We start from the raw sequence: 23,884 nt of genomic DNA, 5'->3' as shown, positions 1-23,884 counted from the left end.
AAAATTGTGCATGTAAAAGAGAATGAAATTGGAACAACTATTACTTAAGCTTGTAAACTATTTTACTTTAATATATTAATGTTGTCTTGATTGGACATTGCTACAGTATTCAGTGGTTCTTTGGGTAGAGGAAATGGTGGCATTAATCTGAGGCTCTAAGGTGTTAATTTATGATAACTTATCAGCTTCTGGCATCAGTCTTCACAGATATTTCATTCATACTTTTGAGATATTTTGGTTCTAAGTGCAATGATTTCAGGAAGCAAAAAAATAGATTTACATGAAAATATATGTTTGTGGATGAATATCTCAGTTTGTTTATCTCAGAATCATTCACCTTGCTCAGTAGGGAAGCCTGTATGATATTGGAAGAAAATTAAGGTTAAAAAAATCAACACAATCTCCTCCAAAAGTTCGTAAAGGAACAGATTACAGTCATAAAATGATTGGCAGAGATTGGGGGGGAAAATGGGGAGGGGGGTTGTTTGGTCAAGTGCTTTATGATATCTCTTGTATCATGAAGCAGGTGCCCCTTAGTGTAAGCATATAGCTAAAGCATCGGCTCTCCTAAATGAAAAACTTAGTCTGGCATGAAGTTTGTGGAAAAGCAATAAGCAGCTGTATGGTTTTGTCTAATTTGTGGCTGTAGTTGGAGGGGTTTTTATGGAGATAAGGGGGTAAGGTTAGAAGCTCGGAACCTGTCGGCAATGATTGACAGATTTTCAGGTAGTGGTTCCTCATTATCTGCTTCCTTGTCTTAGGGGTCTTGTGGCAGGTGTTTCAAAGTCTTCCATCTTGATCACGTGTGTCAAGTGTCCTCAAGGAATATAACATTCTTGGACTGTCGATTATTGGCTTCATGGATTTTTAGTTTGGTAGAATTGGATGATGAATTTACAATCTAGTAGATGAAGTGACTTCTAGAAGACTTACGGAGAATAGGATGATAAATTTACAATCCAGTGGATAAAGTGACTGCAAGAAGATTTAGGGAGAATAGGATTATGAATTTATAATCCAGTGGATGGAGTGACTGTTAGAGGATCAATTTAGAGTGCACTTGTAAAGCTGTAAATCTTTGACTGTTGTGCTTTCAGGAACATTGCTCATACCATTTGAAGAAGCCACAGTGATATCTTATTACAGTTGATTACATGAAAATCTATGTAGGTATATTAAGCAAATTACATGTCAGAAAACCATAAATAATAATTATGTTCATATTAAGGTTATTGCATTGATTATACCGGCTTGCATATTATGAAAATATTATTTTTTGTTTTTGAATCGATGGCCTAGACTATATGTCTAATCCCAGGAATATGAAAACCAATGATACACCCTTGAGACCAGCTAGCTGATTGTTATTAATTTTTCTGTTCATGAAACTCTAGCTTTACTGTTCTCTGAATTGTCCATAAATAATGCTGAAATATCGTATTGCCCATGTTCAATGGATTTGTTTTTCCAGCATTTTATTGTAAAAGTTTGATTTGAAAACCGGCCGTTTAATTGATTTTAGGTTTGTAAATTACATGTTCATAAAACTGATATTGATTTACCAGTATGCCTATAAATTTTGATTAAACTATTATTATGGAGCCCATTTTAAGTAATTTACATGAAAAAGATTTAACCTTGTGAAATGTATAGAATTCCTTGTGCTCCACTAATGTGCTCTGTTGTTCGCTGTGTGTGTTAATCAATTAATAGACATTAGCAAGAGAAAAGAATCTTAATTATATACCTAGCTGATGATTGGCGCTATATACTTAACCAAAGATTTTTTGGTAGAGTTAATGCATCAATTTATTGCTTGGTTGCCTAACAATGGCAGAAGAGCGATAGAAATCTCAATGAGTTTTGTTTTACACTGCCACAGAGTAAAGAAATGTTTTAAACATCACCATTTTACCTCGTAGTAGGATTTCATGACAGTGTGTATCTTCCAAAAAATCTTTTTGAAGTTTTTTACCGACTATGAATGATTTTCTTTCCAGGGGTTAAGTAATTTTGATTTTATTGTCTTTTTGTAGGTCTAACCTATTTGATTTTGCAGAATGTAGATATACTGAAACTGAGAAAAAAAAAGATAAAGAGATCTTGTCTACATGCATTTTTAGAGGTAAGTTGAAGAATTTTTTTGAACAAAGGAAAAAAATTGATTTTTGTCAATTTAATTTGAGAGATACTAGTCGCAAAAATGTTTGAAAGTGCTGGCATTATCAGGAGGGTTGTGTAAACTGTATCGGAAGGGTATAAGCCGGAGTGGAAGAAAATCGTCTTTAAAGGTGCCGACAGACTGATATCACCAATGCTATGTTGGCGCCCCTCATCGCTGGCGTTTGTTCTGTTTTAATCATTTAATTCTCAATACTGATAAGTCAGTTGGTGGACAATCAGGGTGACCCTTGACTATTTCACATAGAGAACTCAATGGAGATATAATGGTTCAAAGGTGTATTCTCTCGCTTTTACCTTTTGGGAGTCCTCCAATGGGATCACTTGGTTACCTCTTTACTGCCGAGAGCCTTCTACTCCTGGAAGTAAGTTAGCGCGCGTAATTGTGTACTTTTTTGAAAAACTCACCAGGGTATTGACTGGCAGTGTTAAGGAACAAGGTCAAATTCTAATTTCATTACACAGATCGAGCAGGGTTGTTTTTTTTTTTTTTTTCGTTCAAAGATTTGCGTAAAGGTAGGTATATATGCCTAATTATCCAAGTTTCTTGGCATCTGTGAAGTGCAGGGAAACCAAGTGTATGTATTGATCAGAAGGGAAAAAAAATCTTCAAACATGATCAAGCTCTGCTGTGTTTGACAACCACTTCTTCATAGGGAGTTGTTTTACAGAAGTTGGAGGAAAATTGATTTTCAAGTGTGCCCCCTTCTCTCCTTCTATGCGACAGGAACATCTGTCTTTGTTGTGACAAGCTTCTCCGATAGCCATTGTCCAGTATAGTGATGGTCCTGTGCTAGCTATTAAAGTCCGTTAATGGAGTCTGCATGGCCACAGTGTCAACAAATGCTAAAGAGGCTAAAGCATATAGCTAGCAGCGACTGGACAATGCATGTTATGTAATGTGCCTCTCAGATAGATTTTGATAAAACCCTGTGTAAACAGGGCTGAGGTGGAGTCAATTTTTTTGTTTGAATTGCTGAAATGATTGGAGTTCTTTAAATCAATTGCACAAACTGTTTACTATACGTATACCAAATCAAGTTCAGGATTTTTTTTCTTCTCTAACAAAATTCCATCTCTCTTTTTTTTTCTTTCCTGCAGGTGCCCTTTCTCATTTCTAATGGATTAATCAACTGACAAGGATTGTACAGATTTTAGTGCTTTTCAAAAAAAAAATTTAGTTGCATTTCAAAAAGTTTTTAAAAAATATTGAGAAAACCGTTTGCCGTTGGGACTTCATAGGATTCTTCTCTACAGAAACAAGGTATGATTTTCTCTTTGATTGTATTAGAACAGCCCGATTCTGATCAGCTGTGTTTCATCTTACATAGTGCTGAGAACATGTACAATGAATTAATAACATTTATTATCGGCACACAGAGGTGAACTTTTCAATCTTAGATCCAGGTTTATCCAGCTGTTTTGCATTTCAGGACACTTCTTGTCTTCTTTGAAGGTATACAATGCTCTCACAAGTTAATTCAGTCACTTACGGAGAGGAATTTAGCCTCTTATTGGCCATTTCCTTATCAATTGATTTCAAGTGTAGATATATGTGCAGTAAGAGGAAGTGCAATCCTCTACATGTTTAATCTGCATGTCATTTGATGGAAATGGCTTTCGTACAAATCTTTCAATCTGCACATGAAAGTTTCCCAGGACATGGAAACATTCGTGGAATTTTCATTTCCAGATGTCAATGTTTGATACAGAAAACTCAAGATTTGATCTGAATGGTCTTTAAGCTACTCTCCCATGCATTTTCCAAGCTGTTACACATTGGGTTTTGAAATTATTATTATTTTTGGGTTTTTTTTGAAGAATGAAATGATCAAAAATTGATTTGAAGTAGGTATTAATTTTTATGTAAATGCATGTAAGTGGATTATGATTTTTTTAATCTGATAATTATTAGGAAGTGTCAAACTAGATTTGAAGGAGGCACCAAATGCCACCTATTATTTTCTTATTGTGTAATCCTCTTATTCTTTCATTATTTTTCAAGTGTCTATAACAGATTTTTTATTTTAAGTGTGTGTGCATGATTTTCTGGCAATATTGCAGGCAGTTGTAAAGTTATGGACGATACATTTTATACTCAATGAAATAATGTAGTCTGCAGCTTGAAAGACAATTGGAATATTGCAATATACATTTGCTTAGAATTGGTTTAAATAGAAAAAAAAACAAATAACAAAGATTATAGATAGGAAATTTAAAACAGGACATTAGTTTCCTGTTTCTTCCTTCATACAATAGATTGTTTTGTGACCAGGTACTAGGGTATGAAATTAATAAGAGAGGTCAAACTGAAGTTTACGCCTGTAATTAAGGTAACAGATCAGGTGAACTTGTGTATTTTGTGGCTGCTGGTACAGGTGATGCATGGGGTGTCATTCCTCTCCTGTAATGTGACATTTCTCATTAGTATTTCCCCTTTATGCTTCCCCCATGAGATGTATTAATGTAACGAAATATGAACATGTATACTTCCAGCTGTGTTAACAGGTAGAAGTAAAGACTCTCTTAATGTGCATTAATTACAAACTGGATAACGAGGCGACTGGCCATTATTCTGCTTTGTAAGTGATGAATGTTACCAGAGGAGATATGTTCTGTCAAGCAGTCATAATTAAGTTAATATTTGTAAAGATGGCAAATTGAAATCCATACATTTTATTAGGTTACATTTCTTATTCATATGGCAATATTGTCTTACTGTAATACTAATTTACATGTATATGCAAATATATTTGTGTACCTTATATGCGTACCATCGTATGAATGGTTTAAGTGAGTTGAAATGGAAGTCTTAATAACATAAGTAAGAACAGTCTCACGCAAAAAATCAAGAGATGTGTCCATTCAAGTATACATGGGAAGTGGGCAATGGTTCCCAATTAACACCTATAGGTGACACCATGGCTGCACGGACCCCAGTGTGGACATTTAAGTCTATGGCCCCTATTTATCAGCTCATTAAACTCCAATGACCACAGCGTGTCATATACAAACTCTCTCAGTTTGTCTCTAATGGAGTCAAAATACTGTTTGGTCTGATAAATGCCTTTACACCTCCACTTTGATAAATACACAGTCGTTGCGGACATTTCGTCTGGGACTTTGGTACATGGGGGGAGAAAAGATTACATTCTACTGAGTTTGCAATGTCAATTTGACCAAGTTCCAAAAAAGTTGTGTGGCCCTTTTGCAGTGGGACGGTTTTTCACTCCAGTGGTGGTATATAATGTCAGAGGTCTTTATCTATAAGTCGCTGTATATGAGTAAGAATTTTGTAATGTCAAGGTCAAGCAGGTAGATAAAGGGGGCCCTAAAGTCAGGATTTGATGTAATTAATTTGTGCTGACCCACTGCTTGCAACTTAGTTAATTCATGCATAGGTAATAATTGTACAACCAAAGAGAGGATTTTAAGACTCTTTCTTGTAAGTATATTTGAGTTATGCAGGATTATCATATGGACAAAGATGTAAGCATGCTTCAGACATGCTTGGTTATTGTGAATGGTAATTTTAAGCTATATACATGTATATGTAATGGTATTCAGTTTGCAAATACTTCATCCTTCCATTTGCTGACAGTGCATGAAGTAAGCTGAGTGTCAAGCACACTGTTATGTATAATGTCAAAACTTGATAAACTTAAACCATATCATGGATAATATCTATCATTATAGTGTCCTTATTTAAAGCTATACACGCTATAATTTGCGTCAATTTTGAATGACAGTGAAAACGCATGTGTTTGTCTACTTATAAAAGTTATCCTTAATCTGTAAATTACAAGGGTGAATTCCATCTCGTTACAAAGATATAGATTTTTAATTGTTTATTTTCCTGCCAGGAAAATATACCTTTTCATGAATATTGATGAAGGAAGAGCAAACCGACCTCATTGCGCATGTCCGCGGAGAACTAGGTGGTCGTTATTGTTTGCCTAATTAAATATCCAACTTGATTTTTAATATGCTTAACAGTTGTTAATTTGAAATACATACATGTATAATGAGTAAAATACGCTTGCCATTCACGATTAACCCTTACTTCTGCATTAACACTTATAGGATCTATAAAAAGCACATAGGGGAAACACACAGGTCTACGTCATTTCTTTAAAGGAAGTATTCATATCTACTCACAGGCTTGTATTTTTTTCTTTTGTTTGTACTCGTATATCGGACAAATTTATGCTTTACTGAAAATATCCTTTCCTTTGTGAAACTATCACAATTATGAAGATGTTGACCCTTCACCAGTTTTTGTATGATAGGCTAAATTTAGCTGTCGATATCACGTGATAGATTGATATTCACGAGGAGGCATTACTTTCCTGGCAGGAAAATAAATATTTTTTATTGTTTAATATTTGATATATTTGTTACGTGATCGAATTGAGCATCATAATTAACAGAATAAAGGTAACTTTTATTTGTAATCAAACACATACATTTTCCCCTTTATTCAAAATTGACGCAAATTATAGCGTGTATAGCTTTAACTTAGGGCCAGCCCAGCAAAACTCCTATATTATTTGTTGGTTAAAAGAGAATGGTTTTATAATTGAGGCCCTTTTAAAAAATAATTTTGCTAGTTAAACTTGACAACCATGGGAGCTAGGACAGGTGCAATTGCATGTGCATGCAGACATGCAAATTTTGCGCAGGTGTTAAGTACATGTCTAGCTTACCATATCTCTTACTAAATGATAATGCCCTGGCAGGCCTAATATGCCATAAACTGGCATTTTAAGACGCTGAAAACTTTGATCTTTTCATTGATCTTGCATAGAATGTCGTGATATTTTTTACGTAAAAAAAGTTTGACCTTAGTGCATTATAAGACCTGAAGAACACAACAATTTTTGGGGCTTGTATACGTGTGAAGTTGGTGAGAAATTTGCTTACTGGTAGCTGCCTGATCCATTCAGAAGTTGTATGAACCAGTTTTTGCGGCAGACATTGCTATACTGTTGTGTGCCATGTGGATGAGGGCAATTACACCAAAACCTTGTTTACATGTTTCCTTCTGCAAATTCACTTTGCCTTGAAATTGAAAAAAGGTTGGAAAATTGTTTCTACAAGGAGGATAGATCAACTAGTTCCAGAAACTGTACAGAAATTCTTCAGTGGTTCCTGGAGCAAGAACAAGAAAGGTTTTCTTGTATATAGAAGAATACATTGGTATAATTGCAGTAAAGATAAAAAGATGTAATAGAAATCTGTATTGAAGTGACACAAATCTAAATGCTTCTTGTGACACAGGTGCTTGGGTCTTAGCTCCTGAGTATGTATGATACATAATTATGTATATGTAATAATTGTTAAGGTAACTATCATGACATATACCTAGGTATTTTACATATTTATGAGCAAAGACCCAAACACCATAGGCTTGTGGTAGTTGCTTATGATCTTTCAGCATCATTTGAAATATATGTATTGTTAAATTACCGGTATTTGTTTTACATCAAATGAGCCCCTTGATATTTCCTTAATAACAAGAAAATGTTCCCTATCATACCTATAACCAGACTCCGACTTTCATTAAAATGGATATTACTTCCTGCAACTCATAGCTAAAGACCTCCAGTTACAGTAATTACAAAGGGAAAAAAAAAACTGGCATTATTAGACCGCCTCACATATTGACAAACATCAGGAAATTACTCTGGTCAGATTTCTCTGGAGATATTTTCCGTGTTTTTTATCTCTTCAGTCAGAACGCAAAGTTGTTGGTTAGGGACCACCTCAGCCAAACTTTCATTAGAAGTTGAAGAAATGTCGCTGGCTTATCACGAAAAACTCTCATTCGAGGCATCCTATATCTTCTATCTTGCCAATTACGCTGCGTTTGTCTCACCTATTATAACAATTAAGTAATCTTAAGATGGGGAAAAAGATGTAATATTGGAAAGAAATACTGCATTTGTGTAGAGAAAGCTGTGTGTGTCTTGGAAATTCAAATACATTAATGTCTTAATGAATTAAGATTAAAAACGTGTTCCTCAACCTAGAAGCGTAGGTCATCATTGATCTATTCGATAGATAGGTGTAGTTAATCTCATGGTAAAAGAGTGCCATTGGCTGGTTCTCTCCTGATCTTGACTGATACTCACCATCTGAGGTAGCTCAAATTTGGCTAGAGGGCAGAGAACCAGTTGAGCTGCTGACAGCTGCTTATAAGTAATTGACACGTTACAACGGCTTACTATAGACATGTGTAAGAAATTTTGGTGGAACAACTTGTTACGCTGTGGGGTTCCTATCAATGGTCATGTTCATGGGAAAATCTCTGATATTCTCAGCCGGTCATGAACTGGAATGGAGATCAAGAGAGAGAAAACACATTCTTAAGGTCGTGCTTTAAAGCTATAAGGACAAGTGGAAATTCTGGGATGGAATTGCAATTTGTTGCTTTGATAGAATTTTAATACAATAATGTGTGTTCAGGCGGCTATCAATATTGCAACACTGACTCATTTCCCATCTTCTATTTTACTGCGATCAGTCACTTTTGGAGTGTATTTGATGGAAATTTCCCCCCTATAATTAGTGATAATGGTGGCTTAAGACTAGCATTCCCATCCGTCCTGATGGACAGATGACCCTCACTCAGACAAGTATTAGCATAAAATCTGAATTTAATGCAGTGTAGTGCATATAAACTGCGATGGTCCAGGGATAACTTGATTATCTTGTCCTATTCCAAAGAGATTTCAAATAATCACTAAGAATCACGAGCCATATAGTATTGTCCATTTACGGTTGTCACTTGGGATCATGAGCTTCTTTGGTTTAAAGTTACGGTATTGGTGTTTTATGTAGCTGCATATGAATACTGTATCTGTTCTTCATGAGTTTCATTGCACATCATATGAATTTTGTACCCTAAATTGATTATCCTTTTAACTCCTAAACTATCTGTTCTTTGATTTTTCAACAAAATGTATTTATAATGTAGAACTATATGAATTTCACTGAAAAAAATACATGTATATGCATTTTTAATAATAAGTTGATGTAATAAAGACAATTTAAGAGAAACCTATTCTTTATAAATATATTAATCTCTTCATTATAAAGACCTTGTGTGAATATGTATGCAGAACTGTAGAATAATTTGAACAAAAAAATAATTTGCATTTCATTGAAGAATATAAAATCATTCTGAATAATTCAAGAGAGCACATGTCACCTCTTCTTTATGTATGGCTCTGTTAACATTTGTTTAGTTCGTCTCCCCCCAGTCATTTACATCCCCATCAGTTGCCTAACACCCCAGACAGTAATGACATTAATATGATTTGTAACATTTTTTTTTTTGGTGTTGAGATCGGAACTTCCGACAGGTTTCGGGTCAAAGGGGATCACCTTATCTGAGAAAAAGGCTGGGTTATCTCCCCTATTGATGATTATCATAGCGGAGCCTGGTGGGAGAACGTCATGGTAACCTAGATCAATGAGAAACCACATGGTGAAATATCATTTTGACTGACCCTAAGGATGCTGAAAATTGTATTGTTAAAAAAGGAACACAAAAAACATTGAAATATACTTGAACCTTTGATCTCTTTTTATGAATATCGCACTTGGTGAGGAAAGGTCATATAGGTAATTTGAAAAGATCACGAAAACCTACAGTTTTTAAATTATCAAAAAATAAAATCAGCAAGTCATTTAACCAGGTGCGAATCATCCAACTAAAGTGACCGAACATTTAGAGTATCGTATTGCGTAAATGACTAATGTCAATACCCATAAGGTTTTTTTTGCCATGATTATTTCAGTTTAATTTAACGACTTTAAATGTATGTGTTAAGTGTTAAGAATTTCAAATTTCATACCATAGAAATATTCATTACAAATCATTAAGAATTTGATATATTTGCACCTGTATTTAACAGACTTTGATTAATTTGGCCTATCACCTGTATTTGGCCCCCTTCAGACACAGCTATGATGCTAGTATTCGGAGGGTGTTACCAACAGTACAGTCTTGAAGCATCTGATTTTGTGCTCGTATTTACAAAGAACCTCGTTACATGTACATGGAATTTAAGTCAGCAGGTAGGAAACCTTTGAAACTTTGCAAAGAGGAAGCATCTGTATCCAATATCTATCCCGGTGTTACTGTAAATGTGGAAATAGTGTTACAGGGTGAATCCCATCCATTTCTAACTGTCTGAAAATGCAGCGGAACTGGCTCTGAATAATTGAAGGTTAGTCATTTCCTCTACTCATTGATTCCACATCAAAATTGGCCTTGCGGGGAGTTTAATTATTTGGCACATGCAATAACACAAACCCACATGCACATCCCTCATTTAGGATTATCCTGTTTAGAGCAAAACTAAATCTGTCACTACTAATTGCTCTTATGTATTGGAATCGATTTTGATTCTTTGCATTGAGAGAAAATTTAGTCAAAGCCGCAATTTTGGGGCGATATTAAGTTTGATCTGATAGTTTCCTTTGGTTTGAGGTTTTAAGGAAGTGATTTTGTCATTTAAAGAATACAAAGCCTAATCTGTATACCTTGCAAACTTTACACCGACTTTAAGTGTATTAAAATGATAATTGATTTTAAAGAAATTGATATTTCATGCATGTTTAATCTTTATGATGATTCAAAGATATAAAATCACAGGTTTAATTTCTTATTTGTAATACTATTGAATTAGTTGGTCATAAAACAGGGATGAAGTTTGAATATCATGAATACAGGAGAATAGACTTGGGTTTAATGGGAGGGTATTGATTATGATCACTTCAGATTCGTGATGATCGAGACAATGAAACATTGAGTGTGCGCTTTGCATTTTAGTCCCAGCAAATAAATCTGTGAGTGATGCAATATTGTCAGCTACTGGAAGGGTTAAAAGCATTGATGGTAACCCTAATGATCTGTGATCATTCTGAGCTCAAGCACCGAGACAGTTAAAGACTCTGCAACTGGAAAAATTATCTCAAACCATCGCGAAGCAAAGTTACTATTGAGAATCAATCGCAGGTGGTAGAACAGTTTGAAGATGATGTATTACCCATAGCAGGTATCATGTCCTTAAAATCGCTAAACATCAACTCTCTGATGTCTGTAATCAAATATAAGGAGTTGACACACACAAAAATTCCCTCGGAAATAATTCGAGATCAGTTTTCGCTGGGATTCCGTAATACACTGAAGACCTTTGCGTGATCAGGTTTACTTTTCGTCCATTAAAGTGACATATTTGGGGGAGCTTGAGTTAGATAATTACAGATACTATGTGAGATAATGACTGTTCGCACGTGTAAATGAGTACCCATGAACAATGGCCACTGGTGTGGCGTCTGTAAAGAAAACATTTACGTTGTGTACAATTAGAGTCTATTATGACTGGAAATCAGACACCCTTAGTATAGAACTCTAGGTATAGTTGTGTGGTTAGGGCAATTTTTTCAATAGAGGTAGAATGTTATTGTATGGAATCTCCTGTTGAAAAAAAAATATTGGACCATATTCAATAAGTCAGTTACGCATTGCAGTTACTGAATTATTTTGTTCAGTTGATGGAATGTCATTGGCTTTACACATTGTTTTCCTTCTGTGTGTATACAATGTATATTATTTGTACATATTGAAATAATTAAAGTAATGGAAGTAATTGTTATTTCATTAGTTTTTCATTTTCTGGTTTTTTTTTCTTTTGCAGATCCCTTGCTGTGTATAACTAGCATGCTTTGATGTGAAGTTGGACAATGTCATGGGAACCCAGACCATTGAGGAATATGCAGCATTTGAGATCTATCTTCAGCAGGCACAGGTTTTTGCTTATAAATGAAACATTGATTTTATGATCTATGAATTGATTACCATACTTTTTATTTGTATGAACTGATCAGTATGGTATATGCAAAATATAAAACAAATACCATCTGTGCAAAATCAGTAGAAATGTTGATATATGAATGGTTGTCCCGTTTATTATTTCTTTATGAAAGAAGTCACTACATGCACATATATATATACCAGTATACAATGTACAAGTATGGTGTATGGTACATACAGGTGACTTACATGTATATGTACTGGTACTACGGTATGTGTGTCAAAATTGTGGGGGAAATTATATAAGATTAAGAGTGACCAGGCTATAAGTTTTCAATTTCTCATTGCCCCCATTCATCCATTGTTCGTTTTTTCACGATATATTATATATATATTTGTATAGTTCTGAATTCTTACTACTGATTTTAGGAGGAGATTGGACTATGCCTCAGTGGGGCCACCACACCCGTGACCCCTACTGCAGGAGACAACTACTTCCTGCTCAGTAACCATGACAACGGCAGTGATGATCAGATGACCTCTGACCTAAGCGATGGGGATCCCACCCCAGTCAACAGTCCCTGCCAGGATGAGGGACAGAGTGAAGGACTCTACCATCAGGTAAATGAGGCCCTCAGTCTCTGAATATTTATCCATCATTTGTCAATGTGTTTTGATTTATCAAGTGAAGGTAAAATTTACCTTTATTTTTTCTTGACTTGGAGTGTCTAAGCCTTTGGTATCAAGATCATAGAGGTGAAAGAGGAGAAGAAGGGTGAAGTCAGAGGTGTTTAAAAGTTTTTCAATGTTTAATGAGGGCTGCTGTTATTTCATATGCCCATATTGCAACTTTTGAAGGTGGAGTCATATTCATTTACCTTGGCCAGCTGTGGCACATTTTTGATATTGATTCTGTCCAGAATTACTGTTGCACTTTGTTGGGTTAGGTCAGAGTTTCTGAAATGCTGTATCATTGTTGCAGCAGTTGTTAGCAGTGTTTTCTATAAGTACTTTACATTCGCTTGATAAGCTCAAGTTTTGTCACAGCTTATGTTGTAGTCAAATGAACATATAGCCCCACTTATTGCTTTGAGGTTATAGACAAGGCGTGATGAATGGCTGCAAGCTACTATTAGCTGTGCGAGTCCAGTGCAGTAAATGACCTCAGGGGCTGGATCTTAATGACTTTATCTGATATCACAGGCCCAACACAGCATCTGCACTCTCTGTAATTTGATAAGACGTCTTGTCCACTAATTACTAATCAATACCGTTTTTAATTGAAGTTATGGCCAGTAGATTTCCTGTTTGACCAATAAGGTACCCACAAATGTATAATGATAGTCTTAGATAGTATATCACTGCAGCCAAATTACATTGCATTCCTGACACTTGCGGAACTGTTTGGATCCTTTGCCATTTTGAGTAAATATTATGTTTGTTCATTATTTTAATGGTAGAAAATACAGAGACTGAAAAAAAAAGAAGATTGTGATAAAATCCAAAACGAGCTTGTTCAAGATTATAGCAGTACTAGTGGCTTACAGTGTGGTTGGTTTATTTACTGGGCAGTACTAAAGTACTCTAAAAATGTTCTAGATTATTAGAGTACTAGATTTTTAAGCCTTGTTCACCCAACCCACCCAAATTCAGGATTTACCTTTGCCAATGTGGGTCACTTGTGTAAAGAAATACATTCTTTTCTCAGATAGCTGTTACCTGCACAGAGAAATGTGCAATGTAATCCTCCAATAAAAGGAACAAGTTGAATGTATCAAGTAAAGGCTTAATTTGGTTCCATATCAGTCCTCAAAAGTTGTCCCAATTGAAGAGGAATCGAGATTTGACAAGATATTGATTATGATAGGGGATATTGAGTTTAGATATTCATTGGAATTGAAAGTATTAATGGGTCAAAAAATTTGACCTACATTTCTTAAATCATTCCGTAATGTAATCTTGCAGTTTATTACGAGATAAAATTGTGAGAGGTATATTTGGCCCAAAGTCTGGACAACTCGTCTGTAGGACTTCAGTAGTGCCTGGTACCAAATAATTTGAAATAAACAGGTTTTGAATTTTTAAATCAATCAACTTCACAGATTTTTTCTCCAAATTAAGTTCTAATATACTGGTATTCTCAGTAATTGTATATTTTTTATGTCACCATTGTGTTAAAATTGACTTTATGATTGGATTGAAGTTTTATTTTATATTTCTATTAGCACCACTGGAAATAAGGATTTTTGAATAATTGAAAGTTCAATTTGATAATTAGTTGCTCAAATGCAGTGTGTATCAAGCATTAATTGCCTTCACAAAAAATGTATAGTACCTGGTATTAAAATGATGTTTTATAAAGGATGAAAATTATTTTTTTGGGTACGGGGTAGATCCCCCCACCCCCCCCCCCCCCCCCCCACCCCCCGAAGATCTAGATTTGTAATGAACATTGAAATATTTACAAATACTTGTTTTTAATGATGGGATTTTGATAAACCCCTATCTACTTATTGCTCAGATAAATAAGCCATTTACTGAATGAAATTCTGAAAGAATTAAAGCTTGGATGTTCAAAGGATTGGATTTTGGTGTATTCATGGTTGTATGCACTATTCTAGCAACAAACAAGTACATGTACAAGCATAAACAAGTATGCACAAAGGAAAGTCTCTCAAGATAAATCTTTAAACGAGTTCTATTTTTCCAGGTTCTTACGCTGTTATTGGTATATGTATGTGTTTGTTATTGACAAGAGAGTTTATGAATACTGAACAATGAAGGAGAAGATTTAAAATCCCAATCCAATTTCTGATATACCAAAACATGGGTGTAATCTTATTAGGATTTTAATTTTTTTGTCAATATAAACGGTCTATTTGTCAATGTATAAAAGTTATGTCTTTAAGAGGGACCTTATAACTGGTCTTAGTACATTACGCAACTAAGGTATATTTCAGAAATGGACGACAGAGTGGGAACTTCATGATTGTGTCCAGGTAACTTGTTTTGTGGTCTTGATATTTTCCTGCTTGATTATTTCTCAAAATTTACCACTGAGTCCTGCCAATTGTTTGTGGTGGTACTGCTCTTCTTAATTGGAATTTTCCATGAAAAAATCAATGGAAGTAATATAAATGTCCCCTATTTTATTCCTACAATATGTCTTCTTGGGAAGTCCTGTTGTCTGAGTGATTTTATTGTCTTGGACATGTGGCAATGTCCTATTGGTTACAAGAGTCAAGGCGAGGTTTCTGTTGATTTATTACGTGATTTCTGTCGTGGTGTGAATCCCTGTCCGTTCCATTAATTTAATTCTGAGTGTTAAGAGGTAAGCCTATTTCCATGCGGAGAGTCTTCTTTTTCTCTGTTGATCTCTTTAATAGCATCATGTGCAGTCTTTTTTGTCTCAAATAATCCCATCAAGTGGGTGAGCTAGTTAGCGATTTCATTCACAGAGGATTATATATACATATTTCCACTTGAATGAAACGGGAATGCGGTGTAGTAGACCTGAATGTCCTAGCTTTTTTTTCTTTACGTGTCTGTGTGTTTCTTTGTCAATACTTATTTAGAACCAGCACTAAGTAGACATAAGATGTAACAGTCTTGAACACTCTAGGTGTATTTTGATATCTGACCAGTAAAGTGTACGCAGTTGAATAAGAATTAGCGTACGTATGAAGATTAAACTTTCTAATCTCTTAAGTTCATGAGGTAGTCTAAGGTGAAGTCCTTTGATATGATTTTTTTTTAAAAAGAATCGACAGATTTACTTTGTATTTCCATTGTTGGCAGTGCATTCATATTGAATCCTAAACTCCTGAAGAACTGTTGAAAAAAAACAGAGAATTTTTTTGAATTTTACCTGTATGGAGTAAAATATTTAAATTCATTCAGGTCGTTGCTAGTATAATTAAAGATCTGTAACCTTAACCATAGGCATATACTAATCAAGTGACTGAATGGGACCCGAGACAGCAAATTTTATAGTGTATCTAACCACAGCTGAAGTGTTGTTTAAACAGAAAAAGGGGAGAAGTCTTCTTGCAAATATTTTAAAAACTTTGGACTGTGGATGTGTGTGTGTATATTGCCTTAAGGGATGTTGTCACCGAATTTAAAACTGATGTTATGAAAATGGATTCGACATCAGTTTCTCTCCAGAATACTTGTTGACATAAGGGAAAAACAGAAGAAAAGACAAACTGCTTTGTAATGACCAAGTCAGAATTGAACTGCATACGTTAGATGTTTGGGAGGAAATGAAGATTAACTGAATGAGGGAGCTTTAGTTGTCGTCCAAACATTATCGTAATACAGGTACCGATACTGACCCCGAAGTAGTGGTCTCAGGGGGTAGGTGATATATAGAAGCATACGGAGTGTCGTTTAGGCCAACATTTAATGGAGACTAAATGTTTTCTTTGGAGATCATTATGGATGTTTGGTTAGGTCAAATTTGAGAGACTGTCCCACTGCCTTGATTTACCTGTGCATGCATGGCTGAGACTGTCTAGCAGTCCCTTAGATGTGTCTGTTGTCTATGGAGTGAATCTGACACAGCTAGGCCTGGAATTTTAATCAGAGAGAGAGAAAGAGAGACCCTATAAGCAGTATGGTGCTTTAATGTGGCGATGGTGTGTTTTTTATATTCAGTAGGAAATTGATGACTTGCCGTCTTTAACCCAGCGTGTGTATAGACTTTTAAAGTTAATTTTCTGTTGCTACCTGTTTGGGAACAAGACAGATTGGCTGATCTTGAACTTCATGAAGAAAATTAATTTGGACGTGTATGTTCCAAGTCCAAAACATTTACCAGGCGTTTTTACTTTTTATATAAAAGTGAGATTGCTGAAGCAACATATGTTTAAGGATGACTTACCTGTGGAGGTAAGTTTAAAGTAACAGGAAAGGGGACACCTGCAGCAGGTAAAAGTGGATGTCAAAAACTTAAAGAGGGACCAGAGACATCTGTATGACAAACTTGTGAGATCAAATTAACATAATTCTACGCTGTAATACATGTGTGTGTGTGCGAGAATTAAATGGGGAACAGAGAAGACGTCGTCTCAACAATGAAAGTATCGTATTTATGTCTTTGTATATGTGAATCAAGGAATGCATAACTTGAGTTTGCGATGTGAAAATACATGTGTAAAAAAAAATTCTGGAGATCAAGACTTTGAACCTTAGGACTTCATCCATGATACTTGACCCAGGATTTTGACTCTGAAAAGTTTGGCCACATACGTTATCCTTAAATTGGACCGCTATAAATTATTCATGAGCGTTCATTCTGAAATTGTAAACCTGAAGGAAGTGCACACTCCTTGTTAAGTTAGTACTTGAGGATTCTAAGCTATACTTGTGGCTACACATAAGGTATAGATAAGGGCCAGCCCCTTCAGAAATACACTGCTGAGAAGAGGGGTGTCTAGTTTTTTTGACAGGTATGAGTACCGACTGATTGTGTGTTATGTCATGGAACTGAATTCAGAACACACATAATAAGGACACTGAGCCTGTGACCCATTAGTATTATCAGTGCAATTATAGTGGGGGAGATTGAGAGGACCGGAATGCTTTACAACACCTACAAGGTACTGATCCATGCTTAGACTTCAGGACAACTTTGTTTGTCAACTCCATCTGCTGCCTTGAAGCCTAGAAGGTAGATTTGGCCAGAGAGAGAGACTGATTAGTCCCCGGTAACTGATCTGTATTGATCCCCCATCAGCCTGTGTTAACTCACCGGTAGGACCATTGACTTATAGTCCGGATCGGGTTTCAGCCAGGATTGGACCCGGTAAAGCAGTGGATAAAGTATTGATGAGAGGTGTTCTATACAGTGAAATAAGCTTATAGTACCACCATATTGTGTAATAAAAGCCATTACAGGGAATCAATTTGCTCAATGATTGATGAAGTAAAAAATCTATACCCTGCTGAATGTGATGGTCTGCATTAAGCCGAAGGAAAGAAGTACTTCCGCTTGCTAGGGCCAGTGTCCTAAGGATACCATTGCCTCTGAGCAGCAGAGTGTCTGGATTATATCAAAGTTTTCTCCCACCAAGATCTTCGGTGAAGTTATATATATGGTCAGGATTTGCAGGAGTGAAAATTAAAAATATATCAATTTGTGTAATTGTCAACAGTCAAATTCCTGACATTTTTTGCATGAACAGTATTTAAAGGAGTGAACATACCAATCGTTTATATTGAATTAGCATAGGAGCCAGCATAAACCAAATGGTGTAAATTTATGACCAGAACTGGGGGTCATTTGCATATTATGCATAATATCATATTCAATTTCTCTTGTGTAACAGCAGTTCTGTATGCTATGCAGTCATGGATTTATCAGTGATGGGATTAATGTCCTGTAGATTCTTCGAATATTAAATACAACATGACAAGATATTTCACATTGTTTGGCTTGCAGATGGATTAAGAAATTTTTTCAAGGGCCGTTAAACTTTATATTGAGTGAACACCTTTTCAAACTTGAGTTAGAAGGATGTTATTGTGACCGTGTAGAAATTGTCTGGATGAGGATGTGATTTGATGATATGGACACGCAGCTTGTGGTTTATTATCATAGAGATTCATTCTGTACAACTGTATACACCAGAGCGCCATCATGAATTGGTCCAACTCTAAGGTGCGATTTCGAGACACTTCCAGACTAGTGTTTCAGGAGTTGCAGGAGAGACACCTAGTCGGGAGGAATTCCATGGTAGGTCTGCTCAATATAGCAACATTTATTGACGAGAACAGAATTTCTGTAGGATTAACTGTGACCATTTTATCCAAAAATTTCTAATTGGTCTGAGTTGGTCTTTTGAAAGTTAATAAGTGACATCTGGGTTCTTCCGCTACAAAAATACAGTTGAAGGTTTTCTTCGTTACAACAACTGTATCCATTGAAGTGAGCAGAATTTAGGTTGTGATTTGACCAGTTTTTTTTCTCTGAAATTTTCTATGAGGTCTTCTGAGAGTTCTTGTGACATCTGGGTTCTTCCGTTACAAACTAGTATAGATGGTTGTAGGAAATAGTTAGAACATTTTTAATGAACTTTATATGACAAGGGTACACATATGAATCGGTGCTCAAACATTCCTTTCTAATTTGGGATGATCATTTTATTATGTTTAACTAGTTTAGAAATGTTTTAACATAGCTTAAACTTCCAAATTTTACCATCTGAACGACGTTTAAAGAGCTAAGAAAAGAAAACTTTAACACCATTTACACAGGAAATGTGATTTTACAATGGTAGATACATTTATCATGCTGCAAAAATTAGCATTTCAGTTTCTTAAATAGACATTAGTGACAATGAGAAATCGTGGGACAGATTTATGACATGTGCTGCTCCCTGTGTTAATATTTGTACTTGAAGTAAACCATTAGCTAGCTTGCTACCAGGTTAATGTCGGAGTGAATATTGCAGTACATTAATTGCCTATGTATATCTTATATCGTGTTACAGATGATAGGTCTTTTTGGTCTATTTTTATCATTTTATGAATAATTTGGAGTTAAGAATTTATGATCACTTTGTATGTAATTACTGAGTAAGTCTTGTCTTATATTGATCAAACATTCTGCATCCTTACATCAGTGACAATGGATTACCGGATTGCCTAGACTAATGATTTCCTATCAGGACTTGGCTCTCTAAGCTGACATGACAAGTCTCTTTATTCACACTATGCAGTCTTTGGTCATATCATTATTAAACATCTATACAATGAATGAAACAAGTCATTAACTCCCCCTAGTTAGAAGCTTCACACAGATTCAGACACCTGCTATAGTTAAAAAAAAAGATTTTTAAAGACTTGGGAATTCACACATCAACTGCTTTGCTTCACAAAATGCCAACTATATGGTATATAGAATTATAAGGAAGGGGCACCTGCTGAAATCTTAACCTTGGTCAATGCCTGTTATCTTGGCACATGGCTCCTGGATTTTTTTGGAGAGGGTTAGTTTTTTGGGGGATATATATATAAAAGCTGTCAGAGGAAGGAAGCTGCAGGTGTTTGACAGATACACATAGAAAATTATTATTAAAAGGTGTTGATGGAATTATTCAAGGGAGCCAACACGTAATGGGGGTATTGTATAGATAATGATCGTATAAACGCTACTTGAAGTAAAAACAACATTGTTTAAAAGTCGGCTACTTTTTTTTTTTAAGATTGAGGTTTCATTGTAATAACTATCTGCTACCTGTAGAAACATCAACACTGCCATCATTTTTTGTGTATTTCAAGGTGTTTGATCCTCAGAGGGTTTTTAATGGTTGGAAGGGTGTCATTTTGTCAGCTCTCCTCCAGAACAGGGACACAAAAGTTTACAGTCAATGGCAGGGAACTGTTACTTTTAACTTCATTTGATGAGATATTTGATCAATTTGCTTTTCTGAGATCCCCTCAGGGTTAACTGGATAGATTCAGTGTCTCACCCAAGACAAATTGAGCATGCTAGTTCATGATGACAAACACAGCAGGGGACAAGACCACAATTGTATTCTTCTCATTATGGGCCTATAATGAGGAGTATGGAGAAGAAATAAAAGTAGCACAGGGTGAAAGAATTGGGAACATAAATAGTCGATGGTCACAGTCAGAGTACAGGGGTAGCTGTCTTTATGTTCTGAAAAGGGAGGGAATTTTACATCTTTAATTACACACATCAGTTCCTTCGGTCAAGATATTTTTCCCTCATCTGATGTCTAGCATGTCAACGCACAATATAAATGACTTTTATATTGACAATTAAGCATGTGATGTTTTGTTAATTGTTTAATATTTCTAGGAAAAGCAAAGATTTATGATGATAGTTTTGTTTAAGATTCAATGAAAAGTATAGCAAATGAGGAAAATTATTAAATATACAGTATTTTCACTCTTAAAGAGACAATTGTTTATTGAACATAAATCAATGTAGGAAAATTTTGATAAGAAATGCATTACCTGGTAATTAACATAGTAAAAGTATTTTTCATTCAATTCAATCTTACTATACAGCTGCTATATACACATGTAGTTATTCCCACTACTATAGATACATAATCCTCTCCCCTAAAAACTAAAAGTTAATCTATATCTGATTAATGCATGTAATAAGATGACCAGATCCCCTAGCTGCATGTACATGTAGGGCAATTCATTTTAAGTAGAATTCGAGCAGTTTACTATTAAAAGATGATAAGGATATGAAGCACCATTGAAAAAGAAAGAAGATACTACTTCATGTTCCAAAATGAAAACACTCGAGTGGTGTCTTTGACTCCGGCTTTGACCTCGCGGGGACAAATACAAACATTTATCATACAAATTTAATCCTTTGATTTTAAATCTACCCAGCTCATCTCTTTAATGCAAGGGGGGTCCTTCATCCCTGTGCTAAAGATCTTGTTTCTACCACAAGTGGCTACATGAAAAGCCCCCCAAAGGAGTGCAGCATTGTATGGGCTCTCAAATATTTAGGCAGGGGGTCATAGGAGAAATGTGTAATGGGTTTACTTACTTGTTTGTATAAACTTAACAGTCAACACCAAACTGTAGAGTGAATCGGTGTAAAGATGTATAACAGCTCAGCTCTCCTTTACAATAAAAGGATGATTGAAATTTCTTATATTGTCATATATATGTCATATAAATATTTTTTTTTATCTGCCGTGGGTGTAAGGAATAAAGATATGAGAAGAAGTTGGGGTCTGTTAGTCTCGTATATAGTACGTAGTATTAAATTCCAAAAGAGTTGTATAGATGAAAGTAGATCTTTGTTTTGTCCACAATGTAAAAGCCCTCCCTGGTTTATAGGTATTTAGGTAAGATCTTTTTTCAGCGTGTTTTTGGGTCCCTCTATGATTTGACCTTGAGAGAGAAACATTTTTTGACTATTTACCAACACCATTGCCTTAGATAACCAGCTTTTCTACGAGGGAGTTTTTATCAAATTGAAGACTGGCAGCCATGGAATCGACTGTTACTTGATATTTATCATTTTATCTTTTGACAATATGGGATTTTAAAAAACCTGGCCAGGATTGTGCGTTTAAGCTGCCACGGATGTTAATTTTCCCTGCACTCTTAGGTGAATTTAATGCATTAATTTATCTCTATGAATATCCGTATATTGTATTGATTTCTTGTCGCTCATCGTAGGTGTATTCATGGTGCTGGGTGGATCATCATCTGGTGTTTTCGTTACTGATTTGATCACTGGATTATGTGTGTTATCTATCTCGCTTTAAGATGAGAATTATCTCCATGTATTATGCTAATATGATAATTGGGTGTTTGCGTGGTTGGAATAAAAAAAAACATGCATGGTGTATCTTCAAAGGCCCAGTGAATTGATGTTCTATTGTTAGACATACATGCAGGTATGATACAAAAGCTGTGATTATGTATGCACCAAGATTTCAACTCCCTTTTGTTGACATTAGTCCTCTACACTAAGTTGTGACCATGTAAGGAAAGTATCTCCATTTGAATATTGAAACTGAAAACACATACAGCTGCCAGTTTTATGGGGTTAATTATTTTTTGTTATCATGTTTATAGCTTTCTGTGGACTTCATTCAACAGAACAAGATAAAATTGATAGATTATTCATATACATCTTGTAGAAAGAAATCTTTATTCAATATATATCTTATAAAAGAGCTCTTTATGGAGAAATGACTGTCAAGAATTATCATAGTTCAGACATGTTTTCTTATTATAGAGTTGTATGTGTTTTGATCTGTTTATATTCTTAACTAAATCATGAAATGCCAAATCATTACCTTGATAATCCTGATAGCGGGTATTTGGCGCATAAAATTTGGACCGATGTTTATTTGTAACTTATCGAAAACTTTTTATTCATTGATGTTATATATACTGGTATATTCTAAAGCAATTTCCTAAAGGATTTAAATCTGTCTAGACATTTGAGGTTAAATTTATAGAAAATATTGCTTTTTACTGCCAGTTAATTATGTATTACATGGTACTTTAATGTCCATGATCAAGAAATATAAAGCATTAGATATTTAAAGCAATCATTTGGTTTTAAACTCATTAAGTAGTTTGTGGTATTACTTTTTTATGATTGGGTGAATTTTGGTAAAGAAGGGAAAGCTAGATCCTTTTTCTTTTCACAAAAAATGATTTTTTTATAAAATATTTTAAAATTAAATGCTTTTAGATGAAATGAGGTAAAACTGATGTAAATGGTGATCTTAAGTGACCTAGTCCTATGAATAGTGGTTAAAAAAATTTCTTAGATATTGTGGTTAATTGCAATGTTACAGTACTTAGTTTCAGCAGGTTTTTTTATTTGAAAAAGCAAAGAGCCTACTGTAATTTTTAAGTCACATATTAATTCATATACATGTATTTGGATTACCTGTTGAACTAAAGAATAGATTAGTTATATAAAAAAAAAACAACCCAGGTTTTGACAACTTCAGTAGCTGAAGTGACACAGTTTAATTCTTACAAATCACTGGATAACAATATATACCACCAGTACATTTCTCTTGAGTTAACAGTTCAGAAGATATTTGTCACTGATGAGTTACAATTACATCACCATAATCCTTTAACTCCCCCCACCTACAGATGGGGCACATGAGGATAAAAGACCTTGTACATAATCCTATAAACATTTACAATCATGATCTTAATTCATGAATTTTAATGAATTAAAGTGAAATAGGTACAGAGTATTAAAGGAGCAGACTCCCCCTGAGGGAAATACAGAGGGAAATGGGACTTGATTTCTTTGTGTGATATTTCTTTGTGTGAATGTGGTCAGCCATTGTCTGTGAAAACTGTCCAGTCATTGGTCGGACCACCTGTTCAGGA

The 23,884-nt window shown here is 35.1% G+C and overlaps 1 protein-coding gene across 3 annotated transcripts in view; it reads left to right on the top strand.

Moving 5' to 3' along the window:
• Positions 1 to 645: 645 nt before the first annotated feature.
• The window catches only part of LOC105327399 (rho GTPase-activating protein 7), a 67,254-nt gene continuing 44,015 nt past the window's right edge, over positions 646 to 23,884 (top strand). The window contains exons 1-5 of one of the 3 annotated variants that reach the window (XM_066076045.1): positions 646 to 1,166; positions 2,037 to 2,125; positions 3,283 to 3,445; positions 11,892 to 12,002; positions 12,437 to 12,628. In XM_066076045.1, coding sequence (XP_065932117.1) covers positions 11,943 to 12,002; positions 12,437 to 12,628 — 252 coding nt within the window. In that variant the 5' untranslated portion in view covers positions 646 to 1,166; positions 2,037 to 2,125; positions 3,283 to 3,445; positions 11,892 to 11,942. Of the gene's footprint in view, positions 1,167 to 2,036; positions 2,126 to 2,861; positions 3,131 to 3,282; positions 3,446 to 11,891; positions 12,003 to 12,436; positions 12,629 to 16,090; positions 18,747 to 23,884 lie in introns of those variants that run through there. The other 2 variants (XM_066076046.1, XM_066076047.1) reach the window with 2 other exon arrangements.

The sequence above is a fragment of the Magallana gigas genome, chromosome 2, assembly GCF_963853765.1.
Source record: "Magallana gigas chromosome 2, xbMagGiga1.1, whole genome shotgun sequence".
NCBI classification, from domain to species: domain Eukaryota; kingdom Metazoa; phylum Mollusca; class Bivalvia; order Ostreida; family Ostreidae; genus Magallana; species Magallana gigas.
The sequence above is the reverse complement of the archived record's forward strand: the minus strand, read 5'-3'. Positions and strand labels throughout refer to the sequence as shown.